Source organism: Tupaia chinensis, unplaced genomic scaffold (genome assembly GCF_000334495.1).
Source record: "Tupaia chinensis unplaced genomic scaffold, TupChi_1.0 Scaffold000407_4, whole genome shotgun sequence".
Classification (NCBI taxonomy): domain Eukaryota; kingdom Metazoa; phylum Chordata; class Mammalia; order Scandentia; family Tupaiidae; genus Tupaia; species Tupaia belangeri.
Genome location: NW_006159912.1, coordinates 3571367 through 3598505, shown reverse-complemented (window position 1 = coordinate 3598505; position 27139 = coordinate 3571367). Strand labels below are relative to the sequence as shown.

Sequence of the window (27139 nt, the reverse complement as noted above, 5' to 3'; positions counted from 1 at the left end):
CTCTCTGTATCTCTCTGGCGAGCTCACATGCCCTATAGCAAAAACCTCTCCAAAAAAAAGAAAAAGGTGTGAGTTTAAATTTTCAACAAGTTTATTATGACTTTGGTTCATATTTCTCTAGTAATAATAATGAGCATACTATCTATGTTTTCTCTATGTAAAAATTGTTTTAGATCTTTTTATTCGTGAGAAAGACTTTTGCTATAGAGTGTGTGTGCTTGCCAGAGACAGAAAAACAGAAGGATAGAAAGCAAGAAATCACCCCTCAATGGGTATAACCACACCGCATTCCCTCTCCTCCATTCTCCTCTCAGGATTTTGGGCACATATGCACATGTACCCAGTGTAAGTTTCAAGTCACCAGGTCCAGGACTCGAACCATGGCTGACCATGTAGGAGTCCAGTGCCTCAACCACTACATCACCTACTGGCCTATTTTACATCTTTTGCCCATTTTTCTACTAGGTTGTCTTTTACTTATTAATTCATAGCAGTTCTCTAAATATTAATCCTATGTTAGATATGGATTTTGTAAATAAATTCTCCCAGGGCCAGCCCCAAAGCACAGTGGTTAAGGAAGCCAACTCCCTCATGACAGACTCAGATCAAATCTCAGTCCTGGTGGCTTGAAAAACATGCCAGGCACATATGTATGCATGTCAAAAATCTCAACAGGATTGAGAAATGGAGAAGAGATGTGGTACTCTCTCTGTCTTACTATATTTCTTTGGCAAGTACATGTGCCTCCTAGCAATAAAAAAATAACTTCTCTCACTTTGTGGCATGATTTTTCAGTCTCCTTATAATGTGCTTTGATGTGATGAACAGAAGTTCTTAAGTGGGTATGAATTAATCAGTCTTTCCTTTATAGACCGCACTTCCTTTGTCTCAAATAGTAAAATCTTCCACACCTTGAAGTCATAAAGATATTATCCTAAATGTGCAATAATTTGCTTTTTATAACATATTTAATTCTTTATCTAAAATTGTTTCAGGGTTAGTAGGTGGTGTGATAGTTAAGGTGCTGGACTTCCACACAGCTGACTACAGTCTGAGTCCCCAAACTGGTGGCCTGTAAATCATGCCCAGTGTATGTGTGTGTGTGTGTGTGTGTGTGTGTGTGTGCACCCAAGATCCCATAAGGAGAATGGAGAAGAAGGAACTGCAGTGTGGCCATCCCCCTTGGTGGGGAGTCAGGGGGGCGTTGAAGGTGATTTCTCATTTTCTCTCTCTTTGGCAAACACGAGCACCTTATAGCAAAAACCTAAAAAATGAACAAATTTTTTTTGTTTGTATAGTATAAGGTAGGAATCCATTTTGTTTTTACAAATGAATAACCCATTATCCCAGTATCATATATTCAAAAACAAAAACAGAAACAATCTTTTCTTTCTTTCTTTCTTTCTTTTTGGAGAGGTTTTTGCTATAGGGCGCATGCGCTCACCAGAAAGATAGAGAGAGACAGAGAGACAGAAAGTGAGAAATCACCCCCCAGGGGGGATGGCCACACTGCAATCCCTTCTCCTCCATTCTCCTCTCAGGATCTTGGGCATGCACACACACGGGCCTGGCATGAGTTTTAAGCCACCGGGTCCGGGACACGAACTGCAGTCAACTACGTGGGAGTCCAGCAACATAGCCATTACGCTAACTGTTGGTCCCACAATCCTTTCTTCATGATCTACAATGCCTGGTCATCTATAATAAGTTTTCATATGTGCAGGGATCTGTTCCTGTGCCTTGTGTTTCACTGGCCTATTATTCTGTCCCTACACCAATATCACAGTTTCTTACTTAATATGGCTCAACAGTAAATTTGATATCTTATTTGACAAATCTTTTCACTTATACTTTTTTAGGAACATCTTGGTTATTTATCAAACTTATCCTTTTTTTTTTTTCTAATTATAGATTGCCTACTAATTTTGTCTTGTAAGCTTTATTTATTTACTTATTTATTTATATTTGCTATAGGGTGTATGTGCTTGCCAGAGACAAAAATAGAGAAAGAAAGCACCCTCCAGGAAGGGCGGATGGCCATACTGCAATCTCTTCTCCTCTCAGGACTTAGGGCATACATGCATATGAGCCTGGTGTTTCCTTCTGCCAGGTCTGGAACTCGAGCTGTGCTGTTGACCAGGTGGCATCTAGCCACCTTAATCATCACACCACTGGTTGATTCCCAGACTTTACTTTTATGTACATTTTAGAATTAACATGATAAATCCAAAAAAAACACCCTACTTAGAATTTTTTAAATAATTATTTATTTCATTTTATTTATACTTTTTTATTTTTTTATTTATTTTTTTGACCATAGAGAGAGACACACACACACACACACAGAGGTAAAGTGAGAAAGCAAGCCACCAAGTCTAGGACTCAAACGGTGGTTGGCCATGTGGGAGTGTCCAGTGCCTTAACTATCTTGCCACCTGCTGGCTCCCCTACTTGGATTATAATTGGAATGTCAATTAATCTTTAGATGAACTTTGGGAGAATCACCATGTTTGTAACAGTATAATGCTCCAATCTAAGACATTGACATTTATTTAGATCTTCTCTATTATTGCTCACTGATGATAATTTTCTCCAAAACAGGCTTGCACATCTTTTGCTAGATTTACTTCTCTGTATTTCATATTTTTGGTTGCTATTTTAAATTATATATTTTTCAAAATGATTACTTTACTGTAAAGCTATACAACTGAATACTGTATGTTGACTTTTGTATCTTATAAGCTTGTTAGATTTTAAATAATAATACATCTATGGATTCTTTGAGGCTTTTCCAAGTAGACATGTTATAATCATATATAATAGTGGCAGATTTATTTCCTTACTCCCTTCCAGTCCTTGTATTTTTTTAAAATTAATATTATTATTATTATTGCTAGAGGGGACTCACCAGAGAGAGACAGAGAGGGGAAAGAGGAAAAAATCACCCCCTATTGGTGTTTTCTCTTCTCCATTTCCCTGTCCTATCAGTATTTTGGGCACACACACACATACCTTCCCAGAGTATTTCTCAGGTCACTGGGGCTGGTATTCAAACCATGAGGTTGGCCAAGTAGAACTGGCTCCTTAGACTACCAGGCCACAGGCCAGCCCTGTACCTTTTCATTTTGTGGTCTTGCTGTACTGGCTAGGACATCCAGTCTGATGCTGAACAGAAGTAGTGAGACCACGTGTTCTTGTATGATTCCTGATCTTAAAGAGAAAGCTTTCAACATTGTGCCATTATGTATGGATTTTTTTGTGGGTCTCCTTTATAAGATTTTTGAAGTTCCATTTCATTCCTACTTTTCAAGACTTTATCATGAATGAATGGTAAACTTTATCCAATGCATTTTCCCTATTATTATGAGATGATGATCATGTTTTTTCCTCCTTTAATTTATTAAATGATAAAGTACATTAGTTGGTCTCCCCAAAATTAATCAACTTTACATCACCATCAGCTTGTTTGTGGTGTATTATTTTATACATTGATGGATTCGGTTTGCTTTTATTTACTGGAGAATTTTTGCTGACCTAGAGTGTCTCAGGAACCTTTTAAAGGATGCAAAAGGGAGTAGAACAGATAAAAGAACATTTTAGGTAATATTTCAAATTCTGCAGTGTTTCACTGCCATCTTGTGGCAGAAAGCAGTATCAGCAGTATATAGCTTTAAAAGCCAAGGTATTTCACTCTTAGGGACTACATTCATCATTTAATGAATCTCCTAAGAAAAAGCCAGGGATAGATCATCTACAATGGCACAGCAGTAATACAACACTTCATCAAGCTGGAGCCACATGGAAAGGACCTAGGTTTGTATCCCAAGTACATGCCGGGCTTGTATGTAAATGCCTATGATCCTGGCTAGTTGAGGCTTGGGGTGGATCAGGCGTAAGGACCCTGTTGGGGATGCCTGTCTCTCTTTCTCTCTCTGTCTTTCTCTCCTCTCTGAAAAAATCAATAAGCTAAAAAAGAGAGAGAGAAAGCTATAGATAAATTCCACCTAAATAATATACTAAAAAGTACCAGAAACTGTAAGCCCTGTCAAACTGCCTGCAGTTCAATCCATGACTTCAATGCTGAGAGGCAAGCTCTTCTAATATTAGGGAATGCTAATCTCTACTAGAAAAATTATACCAGCCCTTTCCTAAGAAGCACATTGGATTCACAATTTCATCAAGTTGTGGTTTGTTGTTCTTTCTTTGGTGCTAGTGAAATAGGAAGATTCCGTTTTTAAGGGGGTAGTGAAAGGAGAAAGTTTAAAAGGGAAGTGCTGGTAGCAAGCTCAGCTCCTACACAATCCTACAGGGATAGTTGGGTTGGCCATCAAAATCAGAAATGCTCTTAAATAAAGAGCCCACAGGAAGAGGCTTACCATTCTGAAACTGTGTCTCTACGCGCAGGTACTGCCGGAGGAGATCCATCACCACAGCCTTCATATGGCCTCGGATACCACTTCGGTACCTGGGCAGATAGAAACAGTCTCCACTTAAAAGCAGATAGAGAAAATCTCCACTGCAAAACCTGACAGTTCCAAAATACTATTAAACAATATACTCTTAAATAATAAACCCAAGGCCAAATTTACTTTCTAGACTTTCCACTAAACTACTTTCTCTCTGACTAAAGGGCAGGACAGGGTCAGCCTAGAATTAACTAACCAGATTAAATTCTAAATTCTAAAAACTCACTATAAATAAGATTTTTTATAAAGGAAAAAAATAAAAGAAACAAAACAAACAAAAACTTTATGGTCCTAACAACACCTTGATTCAGTTCCTACTTCTGAGTAGAAATTATTACCACGCCCTTAAAACGGCTAAAGAATATCTGAAAAATGTATAAGTATTTTAAAGTTGAAATGTCCTATGAATATTCCTTTAGTCCAGTACTCAAGTCCTGAAATTAAGAAAAATAAATATATTAAGCCTTAATGCCAGAAGAAAATTTAGGAGCATCAACAAAATTTTAAGAAAAAACTTAACAACCAACAAATTTCTGTGCCTTCTTAGTGTACAGAAATATATGAAGAATATTAAGAAGTCATCAGAAATAATGAGTAACAGAGTTAGGTCACAATTCTGATAGTGAGAGAATATAAGGTACTTTCTAAAATAGGAGGAGCTTTCTAATTTCTCAAAGTTAAACCTGAGGTAAATCTCTCCATGATCTTATCGCTCCCCAGGGGGGATGGCCACGCCGCAATCCCTTCTCCATTTTCCTCTTGGGATCTTGGGCATGCATGCACACATGACCAGCACGAGTTTTAAGCCACCAGGTCCAGGACTTGAACCGCAGTTGACTAAGTGGGAGTCCAGCAATATAACCATTACACCATCTGCTGGTGCCATCTCCATGATCTTTTTTTTTTTTTTTTTTTTTTGGAGAGATTTTCGCTATAGGGCACGTGCGCTCGCCAGACAGACTGAGAGAGACATAGAGACAGAAAGCGAGAAATCACCCCCCAGGGGGGATGGTCACGCTGCAATCTCTTCTCCTCCATTCTCCTCTCAGGATCTTGGGCACGCACGCACACCCGCCCGGCGTGAGTTCCAAGCCACCGGGTCCGGGACGCGAACCGCGGTCGACTACGTGGGAGTCCAGCGACATAGCCATTACGCTAACTGCTGGTTCCCCTCTCCATGATCTTTTAAAGAAAGGAAAGTATGAAGATGAACAGGTCTTGGGATCTGGAGTTACATGTATTACCTCTGTACCAGTTGGACAATGCTCTGAGTGTTCATGAAAAAGACTTCCCGTTCAGATTTCCGGTTCAGTGTAGCTGCATGGCTATCTAGGATGTTGGCAATCTAAGGCATAAGAAAGGGATAAAAATGAAGCCCAACCCAGCAAAGGGACCCAAACCATTAGCTTCTATAGCATCATCACTAGGAATTTTCTTATCTGTAACATGAGAATTCCTCTCTCTCACATGTTGGCAGTAGTTGCAAGGTATGAGCATAGTGTAGGGGCTTATACTAAATGAGTGAGCAACTTTACCTCCTTTTACCATTTCTAAGATGGACTAATGACTGTATCACAAAACTACCGTCCTACCAGAGGCTCTGATAGGCAAGCTCTGTTTAAGGTTAAGAGCCAAACTTCATTCCCCATTTGCCTAATTTACCTTCCATAGACAAATCTGCTTTATGAGCAAAGGGAAAGGATTCTGCTTAAGTAGTAAGGAAGTCTCTGATAATAAAACTACCAATATCTCTCTACTTTAAATACATGGAAACATCTCTCGTTAAGAAACAGCCCCAAGAACAAAGCTATACAGAGTACATGGTCAAAGTATGCCTTTCTCATAACCACGTACTTTACACTTAAATGCAGTACTTTCATTATTAGGCTTAAATCCTGAGGCAGTTTTAGGAGGGGTACAATGCTTGAAACTGCAAAACCACGACAGCCAAACAGAAAGGAGGATCCAAGCAGGAAGGAGCCCTATAACAAAACCTCCAGCATTGGTGTAGCCAGTGGAAAATGATGGTGTTACCCAATAAATACCTGCTGGCTGGGAAACTGGCAAAGGACTGACGTGATGTTGCTGGCATACTGAGCCATTTCTTTCTTGATAGACTTCTCCACATTGGGAGGAATACGGCCAGAGACACTGGTCATGATATCTTGCAGTTCTAGGAGAGGCAGGGATGGATCTCTGAGAGTCTTCATCAACCGCTCTACCCAGTCCTTTACCTGAGAAAAAAATAATAAAACAGGATACAAAGTTAACACAATCCCCAAAATAAAACAATACATTTTGATTCACTATCATATAGTGCTTACTTTGACTTTGCAAAGTAAGTATTTAACACTGCCCCTATTCTCCTATTTTAAAAGGCATAATCCCAATAAAATGTGGAGACCATGAAAAAGAAAAGAAGCAAGGATTTAAAGACATCATATCCCACAACTAAAGGTGGGGAGAGTTTCAGGCCAAACAGCTTTCTTTCCTTCCCCCTAAAAAAATCCTTATGAGACTTAAAACTATTTTGGAGAATAAGTATCCCCTTCGTACATCCCATTTATAAGAAAAATGATTCGTACTCTGCTGCTAAAGAAGGGATCTGGAAGGCAGTATCCATTCATTACATTGACCAGATTATCCAGGACATAGTGGAATACTCGATGGAGCTTCTCGCCTCTGAGTGCTGTGCTCTGGATCTGTGGCAGACTACCTGTGTGAAGCTCAGCCTGTTAAGCCCAACGAGAGAGATCAAGTTATTCACTGCCTTCTAGTCAGGGTACAAACACTCCACTTACATTTACAATCATCATTCAAAATCGAGACATCCCTTCACCATACCCAAATACCAGGAGAGAAGACAATAGAGGAGACATCACAAGGCAATAACAGAATCTTGATATCATATTAACTCTTTTTTTTAAAGAATTATTTATTTTAATTTGACCAAAGAGAGACACAGAGAGGGAGGGAGGGAGGGAGGGAGGGAGAGAGGGAGAGAGAGAGAAAGTGAGAAAGCAAGGCACCAGGTCCGGGACTCAAACTTGGTCGGCCATGTGGTAGTGTCCAGTGCCCTAACCATCATGCCACCTGCTGGTCCCCGATATTAACTCTTGAAAACTCTAGGTTCACATAACTGTACTCTTTAGCTCTTAGAAAATAATATTCAGATTATCTTCCTACTCACCTGTTGAACCTTGCTGGGGTTGTCCAACTGCATTTTGGCTATTACACAGCCAGGGTCAAGAGCTGCTCCAGGTCGCTTGACATAATGGATACAGCCAGATTCTGCAGCTGTTAAGGTCATTACCATCTTCATCACCTATAGTGAAATATACAATAAATTACAGTCTGACCTCTCTTTGCACAGATGAATATTTTAATGTGTCCACTTCACCCCTTAGCATCTAACTTGGAATACGCTTATTTCAACTCAAAAAACATGAATCCATTACAGACTACCAAAGCAAGCAATTTAAAAATCTCTCAGGACCTAGCTTTAGGGATTAATAACCGTTACTGACATTTCTTCTGTTTCTAACTTTTAAATCCATCTTGCCACAGTTGTGATTTACTTCTTTTATACTTAGAAGTGATAAACAATTTAGCCTCCTAACCCCAGTAGATCCAGGCATACATTCACAGTCTGTCACCAAATATGTTCAAGCCAAAACCTAACAGTTATTCTTCACTCCTCTTTCTCCCTTATCTACCAATTAGCAACTTCAGTCAACTACATCTTCTAAATCTCTTTCAAATCTTCTCTTGCCATGTTTTTGAGTAAGGCTCTCATCATTTCTGCCCAAGAGTGGCCCAAAAACCTACCAAGAGATTTCTCAACCTGCTGTAAACCTCAACTAATGTCATTATTATAAGTGATCATTCTACAATAGATCCAAATCTCATCATACCACTTTTCTACTTAAAGTCCTTCAGGGATCCCCTACTACCTTCAGGACAGTCTAAACTTCCTAGTAGGGTTTATAAGTTCCTTCATGGCCTCACGTTCAAGACCTGATATTACTTCTTTAGCATCTTTGCTTTCCAGTCCTTATTAAGTAAACCTTAGTCTATTCTCAGGCAGTACTCTCTAAATATACTATACTCTCTTGCTTCTTCTGTGCCTTTGTACATGTTTTTCCTTAAATTTTATAGATTTTTCTCAGCCCCTTTTCACCTAATCTATCTTTCAAAACTAAGCTCAAATGTCCCCTCTTCCAGGATGCCTTCATTCCATGGACCCTACCTTGATTTGGCATTATGTGGCCTTCTGCATTCTGCACTCACTTCTCTGAGCATTTATTACATTTTATGACTTGTCTGTTTTGTGACCCAGTTCCACCTACCATATTTTCTCTGTACAGTCAGCAGTTAGTATAATACCTGACATTCAATAAGTGCTGTTGCCTAGTATACATTTTTAGAGCTAGAGATTTCTCATCTGTCAAAGAAAAACTATGAGCTTTTTAATTTGTTTTTAAAACCTGAAGGTTCACAATGTCAATTAAACCAACTGATATGTTTCTTTTCTGTTTTTATTTCCTGTTACTTTTCAGTCCCAGTCCTTTCCAATCAAGCCTTTTCCTACATTCTCTCCTATAACCCAACAGTCCATTCACCATTCTGACCTCAATCTCAGCGTAGCACTGGCCAGCAAACACATGGCCACCATCTTCCACAATGTACTGGATTAACTTCCCAGCAGAAGGTGAGCGCATCACTGATGGGTCGTTTTCCTTCTCAAACACACAGGTTTTATTGCCAATTGTGATGCGGTATCTAAGAGATAAGTAGGAGTACAGAAGCCAGTAAAGCATCTCAGAATGGAAAGGGGAATGGCAGAAAATGTTGATCTTAAACAAACAAACAAAAATCCTGAAAACTTTAATCTAGAAACACACACACACAACATTCAATGCACCTTTGTTCACAATGCCAAACTACACTCTCCTTCAGTAAGCATCAGATTATATGGTACACTATATAAAGAATGTTATATAACCAATAAAAAGAGCTGGTATTTTTATTTTAGAAAAATGATGATGATAATATAATAATTAACATTTCTTGAATCTAACTATGTCACTTGAAATATTCTAAGCATTTAAGTGTGTTAATGCAATTCTCACAACACTATGACTGGTATTAAAACAGTCTACAACGAAGATTGAGGGAAAACAGGTACATACAGTATTTAAAGGACATACAGTATATACATACATAAGAACTTTACAAGCTTATGCAAAAATAGGGTTGAAGTACAAGTTTATTTTGAGTTCAAAAAGTTTTGAGATCCTTGCAGTTTTTTTAATACTATGCATTTTTCCATTAATTTGTTGAAGACCTCCTCATATATGTAGTTTGTATGTGAATATAAAATTACAAAATTTCTATTAAAAATATATGAGAAATTGTTAACAGAGGTTGCTTATCAAGAGGGGAACATATTTTTCACAATGACAAAGAAGAAAAACATGTTTAATGATAGACACTATTACACTCTTCAAATTCTTTATAAAGTGCATGTACTATGTTTATGGGTCTTTTTAAATTAAAAATGACTACCCAGAGACCTGGAAAGATCCTGAGCTAGTGAAGAATAAGAGAAAAGTTTAATACAATAACAAGCAAAACTACTCACCTATCCACTTCCTCCTTCATGTATGTGGTGTAACTGCTGCCATCATAGGACAAGAGCAGTCCTCCATCACTCAACCGATGCACATCCACCTCCACACATGAGCCATTCATGATCACTACATAGGAGTTGGGGGACTGTCGAGTTACCTATAGGGAATGAGAAATAGGAGAGATACATCAATGTTTCTCTTCCAGGTAAAGTCCCAGACAAAATAATACTTCAAATATATAAGTAAGAAAGAGCTTACTTATATAGAGGAAGGAAATTCCTGACATTGCTATTTGCATCAGTTGTCTGTGGGCATGGCTCAGCCTTGCTACCAGCAAATAGGGCTACCTTAATTGCTTCTCCCTGGTCTGGTTGTTCCCTGTCTCTCCTTTATCTCTTGTGAAGATAAGAAATAACTAAACTGATTTTCATAAAATCATTAAATATTGCTTCAGGCTAGTAACATAAATAATGACTGTAATTTCACTAACATGCCCATTCCTGCACCAAATCAAGATTTTCTCCCTGTCTCTTGACCTCAAAAAAGAGAACTAACAAAAACAAAAAGGTGAAGCTTTCAGGAGATTCAGCATACCTTCAGTACATACTTGACTCCCTCATAGATAAGTTCAACGTCTACTGTATTCAGAAGTGTATGAGCAGGAAGGACTTGACCCCTGAAAGAACGATAATGTGAGAGACACTCCTAGAGAGATTTAATAGTTTATAAGGGAATCTCAAAGTTTTTTTAACTATAGGATTTCCTAGAATATCAAAAGATAATAGACCACCTAAAAGACCATCCATAAGGGACTGATTACATAAATTAAGGAAAAAATCATTAATTGTGGCAAAAAACACATGACATAAAATTTACCATCTTCTCATTTTTAAATGTATAGTTCTGTAGTGTTAAGTCTATTTACCCTATTGTGCAATCACTCTCCAAAACCTTTTCATCTGGCAAAACTGAAACTCCACACCCATTAAACAACTCCCCATTTCCTCCTTCCCTAGCCCCTGACAACCATAACTGTATTTTCTGTTTCTATGACTTTGATTACTCTTGATAACTCACATAAGTAAAATCATATGGTGTTTTTCTTTTTGCTACTGGCTTATTTCACTTAGACTAATATCCTGAAGATTCATCCATGTTTTAGCATGTCTGAGAATTTCCTTCCTTTTTAAGGTTGAATACTATCCCATTGTATGTACATGTATATTACATTTTCTTAAAGAGATATTTTTGTAATAGGGCACATGCGCTCACTGGAGAGACAGAGAGAGACCGAAAGTGAGAAATCACTGCCACCCCTCCCCAGGGGGGAAGGCCATGCCACAATCTCTTCTCCTCCTTCTCCTCTCAGGATTTTGGGCACACACATACACACACATGGCATGAGTTTTAAGCCGCCAGGTCCTCCAAGACTTGAACCGCGGTCAACTATGTGGGGAGTCCAGCAACGTAACCATTACACCATCTGCTAGTCCCCTCACATATTTCTCAATCCATTCATCCATCAGTGGACATTTGGGTTGCTTCTACTTCATAGTGACTGTGAACAGTGCAGCTATAAACATGGGAGTGCAAATATCTCTTTGAGACTCTTTTTTCAATTCTTTCATAATAGAAGTGGAGTAGGTCAAGTGTCTTATCTGAAATGACTGGGACCAGAAGTGTTTCACAGTTTAGATTTTTTTCAGATTTTGGAATATTTGCATAGATAGATAGATAGATATAAATATATCTTAGAGATAAGACCCAAATCTAAAATAAAATCAATTTATGGTTCATATATGAACCTTATATACATAGCCTGGGGTAATTTTAGAAAATATTTTTGTATCACAGTATTTCAACGGCAACTTATTACATGAGATGAAGTGTAGAATTTGTCAGCACTCAAAAAATTTCAGCTTTTAGAGCAGTTCAAATTTCATATTACAGGGGCTGGCAGGTGGATTAGTGGTTAGGGCTCTGGATTCCCACACAGTCAACTATGGTTCAAGTTCTAGACTTGGCAGATTGCTATCTCACTCCCCCTATTCTCTCTGTCTCTCTCTCTGGTCAAATTAAAAAATAATAATAATAAATATAATTAAATGAATAATTCTAAAAAATTCATTTTACAGATATAAAATCTGTATTGCTAGATCATATAATAACTATTTTTATTCTTTTAAGAAACTGTAATACTGTTTTCCACAGTGGCTACCACTGTACCACTTTACATTCCCACCAATACTATGTAAGGGTCCCAATTTTTCCATCCTTGCCAACACTTGTTATTTTCTTTTCAGTTTTTCTTATATGGAGGTGGTGGAAAAAGGTAGAAATAGGTATTTTTGTTAGGATATCATTGTGTTAGGATCCTCTTGCCTCAGTCCCCCAATTAGCTAAGATTATAGGCACATGCACATCTGTATCTCCTGTATCCAGGTTGGCCTGGGACCTGAACCTAAGCCTTCCATGCAGCTTCCAGCTTCCGAACTAGTCACACTACCTGTGCACCACACACCTAGGCCTGTTTGGTAATAGCAATCACCCTAATGGGTACAAGATGATATCTCATTATAGTTTTGATTTTCATTTCTCCGATGATTAGTGATGTTAAACATCTTTCCATATATATAACAATATGATACAGTCATTAAAAAGAAAGAAAGATGAGACCCCTTACAAATTAATATGAAACATTCTCTAAAATATACTGGCAAGTGAAAAAAGCAAAGGGAAGAACAGTTTCAGAGTATGCTACCACTTGCATATTTTGAAAAAAAAAAAAAAAACAAAAACAGGAGACAGCAGTTGAGCAGTTGTGTTTCAAAAAACCAGGAAGTGGAAAGAAACAAATATTATCTGTGTGTGTTTTGGTAAGTTTAGGGTATCTCAGTTACAGAAGACACTGGTTATTTGACTACAGGGAAAGAAATTAGAAAGCCATAAAATAGATGTATGAAGACTTTTTGCTATATATCTCCTGTTGCCTTTTAAATTTTGAATCATGTGAATGTATTAACTGTTCTTAATAATAAAGTAAATTGGGGTGGCAGGTGGTGTGGCAGCCTGCTTTCTAACTTTCCTCTCTCTCTCTCGCTCTGTCCCTCAAATTAAAATAAATAAATAAATATAAATAAAATAAAATATTTTATTTTAATAAAAAATAAAATTATTTTTAAAATAATTAATTTAAATAAAATCTAAAAATAAAACTCAAAACTTCACTGTAATCAACCCTTACCTAGTCCTAGAACCTGGGGCTTTATTTGGAGGTCTAAAGAAAAACAGAGGCAGCAGACTGGGTTAAGGGTCAAAGGGAGAATATCACCAAGGAAACACATTATCAGGAAGACTTTAAATAATAACAGAGAGGGAGTGATAAAAGAAGTATTAATACTTGGTGAGTCTGGATGGAAAATATACAATTTATCTGTACTATACGTGTAACTCTTAAAGTCTGATATTACTTCAAAATACAAATTTTGAAAAAATTCAAACTAGGGGTCAGCAGGTGGCATGGTGGCTAAGGCACTAGACTCCCAAATGGCCGACTACAGTTTAACCCTGTACCCTATGGCATGAAAATCACACTGGGCATGTGTGCAGGTGTGCCCAAAATCATGAGAGGAGAATGGAGGAGAGACTGCAGTGTGCCATCTCCCCTGGGGGGCAATTTCTCACTTTCCCTCCCTCTGTCTCTCTATGGCAAGAGCATGTACCCTATGGCAAAAACCTAAAAATTAACTCATTAACTAAAAATAAAAACATTAAAAGGTAGAAGGGAGTTTATAATGTAGACTCATGTGACACATCTGTTCATCAGTAGGGAAACCATTTAACTAAGTTAGAGATTATATGATGAGGAAGAGAAATAAGTAAAACTATATTGGTAAAAAGGGGCTAAAGTATACAGAGAGTTGAAAGACATGCTGAGGATTTAGATTTGATATAGAAGGAAAATGAAACTTATTGAAGGTTTTAGTACATGACAGTTAACATAGCAAAAGATATTTACTGAAAGGCTTGAACAACTGAAATCTCAGTTTAATTTTTTAAATTTTGTTTCTTTTTCTCTTTTCAGATATCTCTTTTCAAAAGGGAGTTAATGTAAGTCGAACAACAGAAGGAAATAAGTGCCTGTGATTAAAGAGCTTTAAAATGATTAGCTCTTTGACCAATCTTCCAGGGAGTCAAAGGCAGAGCTTAATCTCCAGAATCAGTGTTAGAAATTAATCTACTCCCGTACATGTCTGACCCTCTGCCTGAAAGACTCATGAGGTCATCTTGAATGTCAGCCTCAATTATTAATTCCTGAAAAGTGGTGGAGGTAACACATGAAATATTTAGGTTTAAATGCTACAAAGAAATACCAGATTTTTATCACCAAGGTGTGGGGAGATTTGATGCGTGTACAAAACAAAATGTGTACTACAGCCGGATTCCAGTTTTTAAAATAGCAACCTGTTCTAGCTGTGGCTAATTTCTAGACTCTGCAATTACAGTCCCAAATAATTTTCCATAAACTCCTGTTTTCAACTCTCACCCTTGCTACCACAGTCCGTGAATAGCAAGCAACACTTATAAGCTGCCAGGAATGGATAGAAGAATAAATGGGTCTTTGAGCTTCAGTCTTGTGTCTAGTACCATTGGTTAGGTTGTATACCCCACGAGAAATAAAGCCTACCTTTCTAACGAGTGAAGGAAATTAGAGATGCTATTCCGCAGGCTCACATCAGCCACATGGAGAGCCCCACACACAACCCCTAACATGGTGTCAGGTCGCTCTGCCTGAAAGAAAGAAAAAGAGGGCAGACTGAAAGCATATTCACTTGGTCCCTCAAATGAAACTGAACTCAAATTTGCTGTGAAGAAACAACTGGCAATGAAAATCTCCATTTTTATTGCCCAATTGAATTTTTTTTTTTTTTTTTTTTGGAGAGGTTTTTGCTATAGGACGCGTGTGCTCACCAGACAGACAAGAGAGAGACAGAGAGGTAGAAAGTGAGAAATCACCCCCTGGGGGGTGGCCACACCGCAATCCCTTCTCCTCCGTTCTCCTCTCGGGATCTTGGGCACGCACGCACACGCGCCCAGCGTGAGTTTAAGCCACTGGGTCTAGGACTCAAACCACGGTCGACTATGTGGGAGTCCAGCGACATAGCCATTACGCTAACTACTGGTCCCTTGCCCGATTGATTTTTAAGATTAAAAACAGACACAAAGACTTTTAGAAACTGAGTAGAAGTGAAAAACAACTTCCCTTCCATTCTCCCTAAGATTTCTATTGAGTTAATTCAAAAGCAGCTCAAAAACAGACTTTTGTCAGAAATAAGTTTAAAAAGATGCAAATATTTGGCTATTCATAATCTCCAAGAAAAATGTGGACCTTTACACAACTAATTAACCAAAATTTGGACCTTTACAAAAGTCAGATGAATCTAATGATTTTATACAAAATCTTGGGTAATTTAGAATAGCTCAGCAATTCAGGAACAAGAGGTAAATACACTGATTTAAATGAGACCCTTTTCATCAGCACTTGGTACATGCAGAAGTTGGTAACTCTGAAAAAGAATGAACATCAAATGAAATTATTTCAATCCCTGCATGCCTCTACAAATATACCCCAAGAAGTAATTGCTAGAACTTGTAAAATGTGTAATAAAAGTACAAGAACTCCTATAGTGCTAAAATCACACTGACTCCCAAATTTTCCCAGGTACATGATGAATGTTTACATCAGAATCAAATTCATCTGGTGACAGGGACTGATCATAACATAAGCCCATAAAAACCCAATCCCAGAAGCTTTGATTCAAGAGGAGAAATACACACCTGTACTTTCTCTGCTATCAGTCTGTCCAACCAGCCAGTGTCAATTCTGTTCATCTGAAAACTTTCGGTCTCTAACAATTTGATCAGGTATTCAACTGTAGTTCGAAAGTCACCCCGAATAGATAGCTCCTTCAAAGCCACCACCATGTTTCTGGGAGAAAAACAGAAGCCAGCCTGTTACATCAACAAATGTTTTAGTGCATTTCAATCCTTTTAAAGAAATGTTTCATATCTTTTGAGTCTTAGGAGGGAGGAGAGAGACAGTTCCGAGAACAAATAAGGGTGCTCGTGTAAGTATACTCATACACATTTCAGATAGAATGCAAAAGGTCAATAAATTTATGAATTCTGAGTAATATTAACAAAAGAGCATCAGCAAATCACATGCATTTTATTATACAAAATACAGAAAATATTATATGCAAATCACCATCAGCTTTCACTTATTAGGTTCATATCATTCCATATATTTTCTGCTGCCTATCTAGCATTAATTTTCACCATCCTTAGACCTTATTTATTTTACTTAGGTATATTTTATCCTTACACCTTACTTATTTTATGTGTAATTCACATGCAACAAAATATACTTATTTAAAGTACACAGTTCAATGAATTTTTTTTTTTTTTTTTTTTTTTGGAGAGGTTTTTGCTATAGCGCGGATGTGCTCGCCAGACAGACAGAGAGAGACAGAGAGACAGAAAGCAAAAAATCACCCCCCCAGGGGGTATGGCCATGCCACAATCCCTTCTCCTCCATTCTCCTCTCAGGATCTTGGGCACGCATGCACATGTGCCCAGCGTGAGTTTTAAGCCACCGGGTCCAGGATGCAAACAGCGGTTGAACACATGGGAGTCCAGCGACATAGCCACTACGCTAACTGTTGGTCCCAACAGTTCAATGAATTTTTTTTTTTTTTGGAGAGGTTTTTGCTATAGCGCGGATGTGCTCGCCAGACAGACAGAGAGAGACAGAGAGACAGAAAGCAAAAAATCACCCCCCCAGGGGGTATGGCCATGCCACAATCCCTTCTCCTCCATTCTCCTCTCAGGATCTTGGGCACGCATGCACATGTGCCCAGCGTGAGTTTTAAGCCACCGGGTCCAGGATGCAAACAGCGGTTGAACACATGGGAGTCCAGCGACATAGCCACTACGCTAACTGTTGGTCCCAACAGTTCAATGAATTTTTTTTTTTTTTGGAGAGGTTTTTGCTATAGCGCGGATGTGCTCGCCAGACAGACAGAGAGAGACAGAGAGACAGAAAGCAAAAAATCACCCCCCCAGGGGGTATGGCCATGCCACAATCCCTTCTCCTCCATTCTCCTCTCAGGATCTTGGGCACGCATGCACATGTGCCCAGCGTGAGTTTTAAGCCACCGGGTCCAGGATGCAAACAGCGGTTGAACACATGGGAGTCCAGCGACATAGCCACTACGCTAACTGTTGGTCCCAACAGTTCAATGAATTTTGACAAAAGCTACTTTCTGAATTTAAGAGTTTCTATACAATGAGGTAACTGGCTGGATGCAGTCAATTATTAGCCTAATACTGCATGTGAAAGTGTTTTTAAGCTGCATTTGAAACATCTATGTAATACTTGCTCACTACTTTTATTAGCTTCATGTAAAATTATCTAGTTTTAACAAAATTTAAAATACTCTTGTGGTTTTCCTGTATATTTATGCTTAGTGTCTGTCCTACAAAAGGCAGGTACTTACATCAACAAATCCTTATTTTGTACCTCACACGCTCAAAACACATACTAGGTTTATAAGTAAAAGAGAACATAGATATAATAATTACTTTTAAAATATACAGCAGAGGGTCAGCAGGTGGCATGGAGGTTAAGGCACTGGATCTCACATGACTGACTGCAGTTTAAGCCCTGGTCCCAGAGGCGTAAAAAAAATCATGCCAGGCACGTATGCATGAGTGCCCAAAATCCTGCGAAAAGACTAGAAGAGAAAGGACTAGGACATGGCCATCCTCCCCTGGGACAGCGGTGGGAGGAGTGATTTCTCACTTTTCCTTGCTCTCTCTCGTTCCCCTCTCTTGGTGGGCACACACCCTATAGCAAAAACAAAAACAAACAATATATAATAAATCCGGATATCAAAAGTACCAGGATGGAGATTTAAGCAAAGTGCTAGTGAAGCTCTAAAAAGGGAAGAATGTGGAATCTGACATGGGCTAAAAATGGCTGTGAGAGGAATCCTTTCCAAGTGGTGTGGGTACTTCCTCAGCCTAACATTATTGTTTTCCACCTCTGTCCTCCTCTGTGCACTGAAATTATCAGTCAAGAAGTCACTTCCTTCTGGGAAACCTTCCCTGATCCCTTCTGTGTTGAGTAGGATAACTGCAATATACTCCTATTATGCCCTTGTATTATACAATCCCACTGTAATCACTTACTATATTGCTGATGCCTTTTTGTTTTTCTTAATGGCCAGAGTATGCCTGGGCTTGCCAGAGAGAGACATACAGAGGAAGAAGGAGAAAACACTCCCCAATGGGGCACAGTCACTTTGCAATCTCTTTCTTTCCATTTCTCTATTCTGTCAGATTTGGGGCATGCATACACACATGCCCAGCATCTTCCAAGTCACTGGGGCTGGGGTTTGAACTATGGTTATCAGGTAAAATCTGGATTTCTTAACTAGTAGGTCGAGGGGCCAGCCTTAAAATCTATTTTAATTGCTTATTTGTCTTCCTTTGGATTTTAAAGTTCCATGAGGGCAAAGACCCCATTTTGGTCCTTACTGCACTCCCAGAACTGGTACATAGTATATACTAAGTAAATATTTGTTGAACTGAGGAAACAGCAAGAACAAAAAAAAAGAGAAAAAATAAAAGGTTGTGTTCAGGGAATAGTATGATTGAAACAGAACGTGTAAGGATAAGGACTAGTGCAAAGCTATTCATTTAACAAACATTTACTGAATACTTACTATGTTCCAGTGATATAGAAGTAATAAGATAGACAAGCTCTGTTCTCATGGTATTTAGATTATGATCTCTGAGAAATAATGGTATATATGTAGGTTGGGGGTATTTTGGAGTACATAACCCCAAACACGAAGCTGAAGAATATAAACCTAACATAATGAAGAAAGAAGAAAGCAAACTCTGATCTGAAAAATGAACTTTTGGAATGCTACCCAGAAGCAAAGTCATTGTAGAGATCATATTTTTTTTAACTTTTTTTTTTTCCGAGATTTTTGCTATAGGGCACGCATTCTAGCCAGAGAAACAGAGAGAGACAAAGAGACAGGGAATGAGCAATCACCCCACCCCCAAGGTTGATGGCCATACCACAATCCCTTCTCCTCCATACTCCTCTCGAGATTTGGAGCATGCATGCCCATGCATCCAGCGTGAGTTTAATTCACTGGGACCGAGACTTGAACCACAGTCAACTACTTGGGAGTCTGGCAACAAAACCATTACATCATCTGCTGGTCCCAAGATCGCTGCAACCCCTTCTCCTCCACTCTCCTCTCAGGATCATGGGCACGCTCGCACACGCGGCCGGCGTGAGTTTAAGCCACCAGGTCCAGGATTCGAACCACGATCGACTATATGGGAGTCCAGCGACAGAGCCATTACACCAACTGCTGGTCCCCCAAGATTCTATTTTTAATATTGTAAAAGCTAACCTAATTAGTGCTATATTGTAGAGACATGTACAGAGCAGATCAGACGTAAGAAGCAAAGCTTCTGGACCAGGTCATAGGACATGTCCCCTAGAAAACAAACAGTGGTCAGGACCAGCAGAGGGCATAAAGGTTACACTGCCGGACTCCCAAGTAGTTGACTGAGGTGTGAGTTCCAGACCCAGAGGATTAAAACTCAAGCCAGGCGCGTGCGCATGTGTGTGATTGTGTGCCCAAGATCCCAAGAGGAGAATGGAGGAGAAGGAATTGTAGTGTGGCCATCCTGCCGGAGGGTGATTTCTCACTTTCTCTCTCTCTCTCTCTGTCTTTGTGGCAAGCGCACATGCCCTATAGCAAAAATCTCCCCCAAAAATAAAAAATAAAAAATAAGTATATGAGATAATGGAATGTTAAACAGCTTGATTAAGTCATTCTACAATGTATGTGTGCATTCATGTGTGTATACATATATACATATGTGTGTGTGTATAAACCATTATGTGATGCACCATAAATACAATTTTTCTTTTTTTAGAGAAATTATTGCTATAGGGCACTTGTACTTGCCAAAGAGACAGAAAGCAAGAAATCACCACCCCCCCAGGCAAGATGGTCAGATCACAATCCCTTCTCCTTCATTCTCCTCTTGGGTTTTTTGGAAGTGTGCACACCTGCGTACACACACACACACACACACACACACACACACACACGCCTGGCATGAGTTTCAAGCCTTTGAGCCTGGGATTTAAACTGCGATCAGCCATATGGGAGACGATGATGTAATGAGATTTCTCAGCGCAGACAAATAAGTGAACGTTGCTTCATTGGTTGTTTAATCCTCCTTTAGTCACTATATAGTCATCGTCTGGTCCCAATATATATAAGTTTTTGTCAAATAAAACAGCACATGGCATGGTGATGAAGGTACTGGATCTCACATGTACAACCATAGTTTCAAGTCCCAGGCCCAGCAGCTTGAAAATCATGCTGGCATGTGTGTGTGCATGCCCAAAATCCCAAAAGGAGACTGGAGAAGGAACTGCAATGTGGCCATTCCCTGTGTGTGGGGGGTGATTTTTCACTTTCCTTCTCTCTCTCTCCAGCAAGTGCATATGCCCTATGAAAATTTTTTTTTGAAAAAAATGAATGGCTATTGGATATTTATAGATATATCTTTATTTTGATAACAAATTATCTTATCTATCTTATCAGATCTTATTCATGACTCCTTTGGTACCAAGCTCTTGGTCAGGAATCTACCTCCCACTATAACAATATTGTTCCTGTGGGAAACTATATCTTTAGAGCAATCAAATTGTAAGTTTACCAAAAATATATGAAGACATCAGCAGATGGTGTAATGGTTACATTGCTAGACTCCCATGTAGTCAACTGCAGTTCGAGTCCCAGACCCAGTGGCTTAAAACTCATGCCAGTCATGTGTGCATGCATGCCCAAAATCCTGAGAGAAAGATGGAGAAGGGATTGCGGCATGACCATCCTCCCTAGGGGGAAATTTCTCACTTTCTGTCTCTCTCTCTCACTGGCGAGCACATATACCCCATAGCAAAAAAACTCTTAAAAAAAAAAAAAAAAAAAAAAAGGAAAAAAATTTTAAAAAAAAAAAAAAAAAAAAAAAAAAAAAAAAAAAAGAAAATGGAAAAAAATTTTAAAACAAACAGAAAAAAAGCCTGCCAAACATGACAAATTTAACAGAATTTAAGATATATTTCTTCAGAAAGGTTGTCTCTTAGGATGGTTACAGCAGATAAATGATTCTTATTCCCATACTTACACCTTCACTGAACATGATCACATACTAATTTTGTAAAATGTAATCAAATGCTATTAAACTTACGAAATTGCCTCCTCTCTGTTTTCTCCCCAGGAAAAGCAGTGACCAAACTGAGAATCAGCAAATTCATGAAGTCCTCCTGCAGCAGCAACACTGAAATACCCCCAAACATTTTTATTGCTGCGGAAATTTAGTTCTTGAACTGTTCCTGAGCTGGGCTTAAAACCCTGTCACAGAAAGAAGACATCTGTAAATTCATGGTTTAGGCTCTGTGTTAATCCAAAAATCATAAAGGCCCAGTGCTAACGATCTGCTGAGACTATATAGTGACTAAAGGAGGATTAAACAACCAATGAAGCAACGTTCACTTATTTGTCTGCGCTGAGAAATCTCAATAAATTGTCAGAAGTTTCTAGGTATTTCAGAATTATGTCCTTAGATACTATATTAATATTAAAGGTCATAAGGGAAAAAAGGTATAAACCTTTTCAATGATGTGTTACCTCATCTGGATTTTCACTAGTGATCCGAGCAGCAATAACATGGCCCCTTGGACAAGGAACATGAGCAGAATTTTCAAAATCGATGGGAGAGTCACCCCAAGGGGATACTCCATACATCATACGGATATCCTTGATTCTATATAGTGGAATCCCCATGGCAATCTGAAAAGTAATAAAACACATATCATTCATTTTCCACAGTTACATTCCTTAAAGTGTGGAGGCTATCAGAGTACCTAAAATATTTTTCATTTTTGGAGCTACTATTTAAAGCATTCAATTTTTATAGAGTGTAACAAATATGAACTCTAATTTACTTGAAATAGAATACACCTCTACAGATAAGTTGCTATAATAATCCCTACTCCAAAGAAAGTCCCCAAATTCCTAATGCAACAGACATGAGTTTCTTTCTGTTGTTATTCCTCAATGACAATGCAAATATCTAAAGGAAGAGTCAATGCTAGTAACTATCCAAGAAACTCAGATGGCTAAAAGGTCTTAACTATGGCATAATTATTTCTTCATACAAACCACTGGAGAAAGTACATCAATCCTTAGTCCTTTTTTTTTGGAGAGGTTTTGCTATAGGGTGCATGTGCTTGCCAGAAAGACAGAGAAACAGAAAGCGAGAAATCATCCCCCAGGGGGGATGGCCACACCACAATCCCTTCTCCATTCTCCTCTTGGGATCTTGGGCAGGCATGCACACGCACCCAGCATGAGTTTAAGTCATCGGGTCCAGGACTCGAACCGCGGTCGACTACATGGGAGTTCAGCGACATAGCCATTACATCAACTACTGGTTCCATCAATCCTTAGTCTTTAATAAGAACTCAGGGGCTCCCAATGTGGGCAAAGACTATGTTAGATAACAATAATATCAGACCTTATTATTAGCTATTATTGTGCCCCACAGTATTTGGTTCCTGGACTGAGTGAAGACAGCAATACTGACATCTAGCACTTTACATATTTTAAACAGATATCTGTGCTACCACAGCCTTACCAAGAAAAACTTCAACCAACAATCTGATGCAGAATTACTTTAATAAAAAATATTAGTATTATAAAAAGGAACAGGGGGAAATTTCAAAGTTGTGAAGTTTACTATAATTAAACAATTGAATAAAGCATGTTATTTTTGAAGTTTCTTTCTAAAATATAACTGTATTGGATGTGTCTGGCTAGAAAATACAAGAATATTCTTATGCTTTACCACATCAGGAAACCAATCCACATGTGTAGAACCCATCCAGCAAGAAAGAACATTTGTTAAGACTCAGACTTGAGTGCTTTTCTCAATCAGACACTGGTTAAACCAGTTTTTCAGGCATCTCTGACATGCCAGACTTCTCTAGGCTCCTCCTTAAGCCCAGATCAGGGTGACTCACCTGGAGTTGTGCTGCAGGGAGATTGACATCAGCCACCATCTCTGTACAAGGGTGCTCCACCTGTAGCCGTGGATTCAGTTCCAAAAAGTAGAAGCTGCCATCCTGGCTATACAGATATTCCACAGTCCCAGCACTCACATAACCAACCATTTTGGCAAGTTTCACCGCACACTCAATGGAAAAAGATAAGCCAACATAAGTATATCACCTTGTCAAGCTGTTGGAACACTGCAGCTTATAAAAAGTCTCTCCTTTACTCAAATGTAAGATCCACCAAAGACGTTTAGCCACTTGAGCAAATTTCACCCTTTCTGATTATTATACAATATCCTTAGACAAGGATGACAAATTAAATTAAAAAGCTGGGAAAAACAGAGTATCATTCACGTTCAATCACAAGTTACCTTACCCCATCAGACTTAAAAAGGCATGGAGGCAAAAAAAAAAAAGGAAGGAAGGAAGAAAGAAAGAAAATGCTAACAGACTCTTCATTGTTTCTACCATTCTCAGCATGCTTCCTTTTCTCCTAGAAACATGTTTATCCAGCTAGAAACTAGATTTTTCCAACCTCTTACAGTTAGTGACTAACTTTTAGCCAACAAGATACCAACACTGGTGAGTGATATGCATAACTCCTAAATTGGATTTTGAAAAGTTAATTGCTAATCTTCTGTTTCTTGGCTTTTCTCATTCTCATGATAGTGCAAACGAATTTTAACCATGTAGATGAGAACATACCCAAAACTGCAAAACAAATAGAACATGAATCCCAAGACGGCTTCCTAGAATAAAGCTGCCTCATTAGCCCTGGAGAGTTCACTCAAACTATGATGGGCAAGAAAAATTACCTTATTTAGTCGCTGTGTTTTATGGACTTTTTTTTCTTTTTTTTGGATAGAGAGTTATGTGTGCTCCAGAGAAAGAGAAAGAGAAGAAAGCTCTCCAATTGAGAATGGTCCTGCAATCCCTTCTCCTCCATCTCGCCCTCCTTTTGGGATTTTTGAGCATATACACGTAAGTGCCTAGTCCTTGTGCTGGGTACAATTCTGTTACTGAATTTTGTCCAGTGGAATATGAGCAAAAGTGACATGTGACTTCTAGATCATGGTTTTACACGCTTGTCCTCTGTGTCCTGTCTCTTTCCTAGGATACAATGTGAACAGAATCTCATAAGTTAGTTTAATCATGAAGATGATAATGAAAAGGTAGGCAAACTATTTTTCAAATAAGATGGGGCAGGCAGGTGGCATGGTGGGTTAGGGGCACTGGACTCTCATATGGCCGACCACAGTTCGAATCCTGACCCTGGTGGCTTGCTTTCTCTGTCTGTCTGTCTCTCTCTCTCTCTCTCTCTCTGTCTTTCTCTCTCTGTCCTTCTCTGGTCAAATTAAAAATAAATGAAGTTAAATAAAATAATTCTTTTTTAAAAATCAAATAAGGTTAAAAAAAAAAAAACCTATAATATTTCTCTTCTTAATCTCTACTCAAAATAGTACTATGATTTTTTTTTAAAGTATTAACTACTTTGGGGCCAGCAGGTGGCATGGATGTTAAAACAGCAAGATCCCACATGGCCATCTGTGTGGTTTGAGTCCGGACCTAAAAGCATCTTAAAAAAATATGAACTCTAATTTACTTGAAATAGAATACACCTCTACAGATAAGTTGCTATAATAATCCCTACTCCAAAGAAAGTCCCCAAATTCCTAATGCAACAGACATGAGTTTCTTTCTGTTGTTATTCCTCAATGACAATGCAAATATCTAAAGGAAGAGTCAATGCTAGTAACTATCCAAGAAACTCAGATGGCTAAAAGGTCTTAACTATGGCATAATTATTTCTTCATACAAACCACTGGAGAAAGTACATCAATCCTTAGTCCTTTTTTTTTGGAGAGGTTTTGCTATAGGGTGCATGTGCTTGCCAGAAAGACAGAGAAACAGAAAGCGAGAAATCATCCCCCAGGGGGGATGGCCACACCACAATCCCTTCTCCATTCTCCTCTTGGGATCTTGGGCAGGCATGCACACGCACCCAGCATGAGTTTAAGTCATCGGGTCCAGGACTCGAACCGCGGTCGACTACATGGGAGTTCAGCGACATAGCCATTACATCAACTACTGGTTCCATCAATCCTTAGTCTTTAATAAGAACTCAGGGGCTCCCAATGTGGGCAAAGACTATGTTAGATAACAATAATATCAGACCTTATTATTAGCTATTATTGTGCCCCACAGTATTTGGTTCCTGGACTGAGTGAAGACAGCAATACTGACATCTAGCACTTTACATATTTTAAACAGATATCTGTGCTACCACAGCCTTACCAAGAAAAACTTCAACCAACAATCTGATGCAGAATTACTTTAATAAAAAATATTAGTATTATAAAAAGGAACAGGGGGAAATTTCAAAGTTGTGAAGTTTACTATAATTAAACAATTGAATAAAGCATGTTATTTTTGAAGTTTCTTTCTAAAATATAACTGTATTGGATGTGTCTGGCTAGAAAATACAAGAATATTCTTATGCTTTACCACATCAGGAAACCAATCCACATGTGTAGAACCCATCCAGCAAGAAAGAACATTTGTTAAGACTCAGACTTGAGTGCTTTTCTCAATCAGACACTGGTTAAACCAGTTTTTCAGGCATCTCTGACATGCCAGACTTCTCTAGGCTCCTCCTTAAGCCCAGATCAGGGTGACTCACCTGGAGTTGTGCTGCAGGGAGATTGACATCAGCCACCATCTCTGTACAAGGGTGCTCCACCTGTAGCCGTGGATTCAGTTCCAAAAAGTAGAAGCTGCCATCCTGGCTATACAGATATTCCACAGTCCCAGCACTCACATAACCAACCATTTTGGCAAGTTTCACCGCACACTCAATGGAAAAAGATAAGCCAACATAAGTATATCACCTTGTCAAGCTGTTGGAACACTGCAGCTTATAAAAAGTCTCTCCTTTACTCAAATGTAAGATCCACCAAAGACGTTTAGCCACTTGAGCAAATTTCACCCTTTCTGATTATTATACAATATCCTTAGACAAGGATGACAAATTAAATTAAAAAGCTGGGAAAAACAGAGTATCATTCACGTTCAATCACAAGTTACCTTACCCCATCAGACTTAAAAAGGCATGGAGGCAAAAAAAAAAAAGGAAGGAAGGAAGAAAGAAAGAAAATGCTAACAGACTCTTCATTGTTTCTACCATTCTCAGCATGCTTCCTTTTCTCCTAGAAACATGTTTATCCAGCTAGAAACTAGATTTTTCCAACCTCTTACAGTTAGTGACTAACTTTTAGCCAACAAGATACCAACACTGGTGAGTGATATGCATAACTCCTAAATTGGATTTTGAAAAGTTAATTGCTAATCTTCTGTTTCTTGGCTTTTCTCATTCTCATGATAGTGCAAACGAATTTTAACCATGTAGATGAGAACATACCCAAAACTGCAAAACAAATAGAACATGAATCCCAAGACGGCTTCCTAGAATAAAGCTGCCTCATTAGCCCTGGAGAGTTCACTCAAACTATGATGGGCAAGAAAAATTACCTTATTTAGTCGCTGTGTTTTATGGACTTTTTTTTCTTTTTTTTGGATAGAGAGTTATGTGTGCTCCAGAGAAAGAGAAAGAGAAGAAAGCTCTCCAATTGAGAATGGTCCTGCAATCCCTTCTCCTCCATCTCGCCCTCCTTTTGGGATTTTTGAGCATATACACGTAAGTGCCTAGTCCTTGTGCTGGGTACAATTCTGTTACTGAATTTTGTCCAGTGGAATATGAGCAAAAGTGACATGTGACTTCTAGATCATGGTTTTACACGCTTGTCCTCTGTGTCCTGTCT

General features: G+C 38.7%; 1 protein-coding gene across 1 annotated transcript in view; it reads right to left on the bottom strand.

The window, feature by feature from the left end:
- ACACA (acetyl-CoA carboxylase alpha) overlaps positions 1-27139 on the bottom strand; it is a 335657-nt gene that overhangs the window by 171247 nt on the left and 137271 nt on the right. The window contains exons 12-24 of the mRNA XM_006154441.3: positions 26002-26172; positions 21895-22056; positions 21455-21618; positions 15938-16088; positions 14787-14890; positions 10694-10775; positions 10111-10256; positions 9098-9248; positions 7657-7791; positions 7052-7198; positions 6512-6700; positions 5711-5811; positions 4377-4465 (exon numbers count right to left, since the gene is read on the bottom strand). Coding sequence (XP_006154503.1) covers positions 4377-4465; positions 5711-5811; positions 6512-6700; positions 7052-7198; positions 7657-7791; positions 9098-9248; positions 10111-10256; positions 10694-10775; positions 14787-14890; positions 15938-16088; positions 21455-21618; positions 21895-22056; positions 26002-26172 — 1792 coding nt within the window. The remainder of the gene's footprint in view (positions 1-4376; positions 4466-5710; positions 5812-6511; positions 6701-7051; positions 7199-7656; positions 7792-9097; positions 9249-10110; positions 10257-10693; positions 10776-14786; positions 14891-15937; positions 16089-21454; positions 21619-21894; positions 22057-26001; positions 26173-27139) is intronic.